Raw genomic sequence first — 1117 nt, 5'->3', positions numbered from 1 at the left:
TAAAAAAAATAAAAATAGCAGACTTATAAAAAAAAAGTTTTCAAAATTAAGATTTTCTTTAGATAAGTTTTTTTGAAAAAGTTAATTTATTATAAAAAATGTAATGTTTTAAAAGTTAGGTATTTAGCTATGTGTGTCTAAAATAACAGGTTCAATTTTTTGCCTAATCGGTGAATAGTTTTAAATCAGTGCTTCCCCGAATGAATGTWATAACTATAAATAAATATTGAAAATCTCCAGATGTTTAAAAAAAACAATACCCCATTGTAAACATGCAATTAGTAAATTATCCATTTTTGGTGAAACCTAAAAACCTATTCTCAGATATCTTTATCATCGATCACCATGATAATTTAGGTATATTTCCTTATATTATATTTTTACACCATCTAGTCATTTATCAATTACATTATCTTTATATCTAAGATTATGATTAAGAATTATAATTTATAATTGATTTATATTTACTATTAAATGTTTAGCTCATTTAGTTCCTTTAAATACACCGATCCCTTTAATAATATTTATAGTTCTCATTGAAACAATCAGAACAATTATTCGACCTATAACTTTAGCTATTCGACTTTCAGCTAATATAATTGCTGGACACTTATTATTATGTTTACTTGGTTCATGTGGAGCTTTAATTAATTTAAATTTAATTTATTTAATTTATTTTACACAAATTATATTATTTACTTTAGAAATAACTGTAGCAATTATTCAATCATAGATATTTATAACATTAATATCACTTTACTATACAATATTATTATTCTAAAATAATTTATTTTAATTATTAAAAAAACTTCTATAATTAAATCCTTAGAATAATACCCGGAAAAAAAAGGAAACCCACATAAAGATAAAGTTAATATAAAAAAAATTAATCCTACAAAAGGATTATTATTAATTAAATTACCTATAAAACGAATATCTTGATTTTTTATTATTTGATAAATTAAAATTCCTCTACATAAAAATAATAAAGATTTAAAYAAAGCATGAATAATTAAATGAAAATAACTTAAAACAATTCTCCCTAAACTTAAAATTCTCAATATTAAACCTAATTGTCTTAAAGTTGATAAAGCAATAATTTTTGTTTAATCACATT

At 20.5% G+C, this 1117-nt stretch overlaps 1 protein-coding gene across 1 annotated transcript; it reads left to right on the top strand.

Annotated features, from left to right (window-relative positions):
* Nucleotides 1-357: 357 nt before the first annotated feature.
* On the top strand, nucleotides 358-649 carry LOC106792959 (ATP synthase subunit a-like; the record flags this gene model as incomplete). The annotated part of the gene is given in 1 exon segment (XM_014759488.1): nucleotides 358-649. A coding segment is annotated over 1 exon segment (292 nt), but the record flags the coding sequence as incomplete, so codon positions are not given.
* Between the last annotated feature and the right edge of the window lie 468 nt (nucleotides 650-1117).

The sequence above is a fragment of the Polistes canadensis genome, unplaced genomic scaffold (assembly GCF_001313835.1).
Source record: "Polistes canadensis isolate GaletaPanama2010 unplaced genomic scaffold, ASM131383v1 scaffold_3370, whole genome shotgun sequence".
Taxonomy (NCBI): domain Eukaryota; kingdom Metazoa; phylum Arthropoda; class Insecta; order Hymenoptera; family Vespidae; genus Polistes; species Polistes canadensis.
The sequence above is the reverse complement of the archived record's forward strand: the minus strand, read 5'-3'. Positions and strand labels throughout refer to the sequence as shown.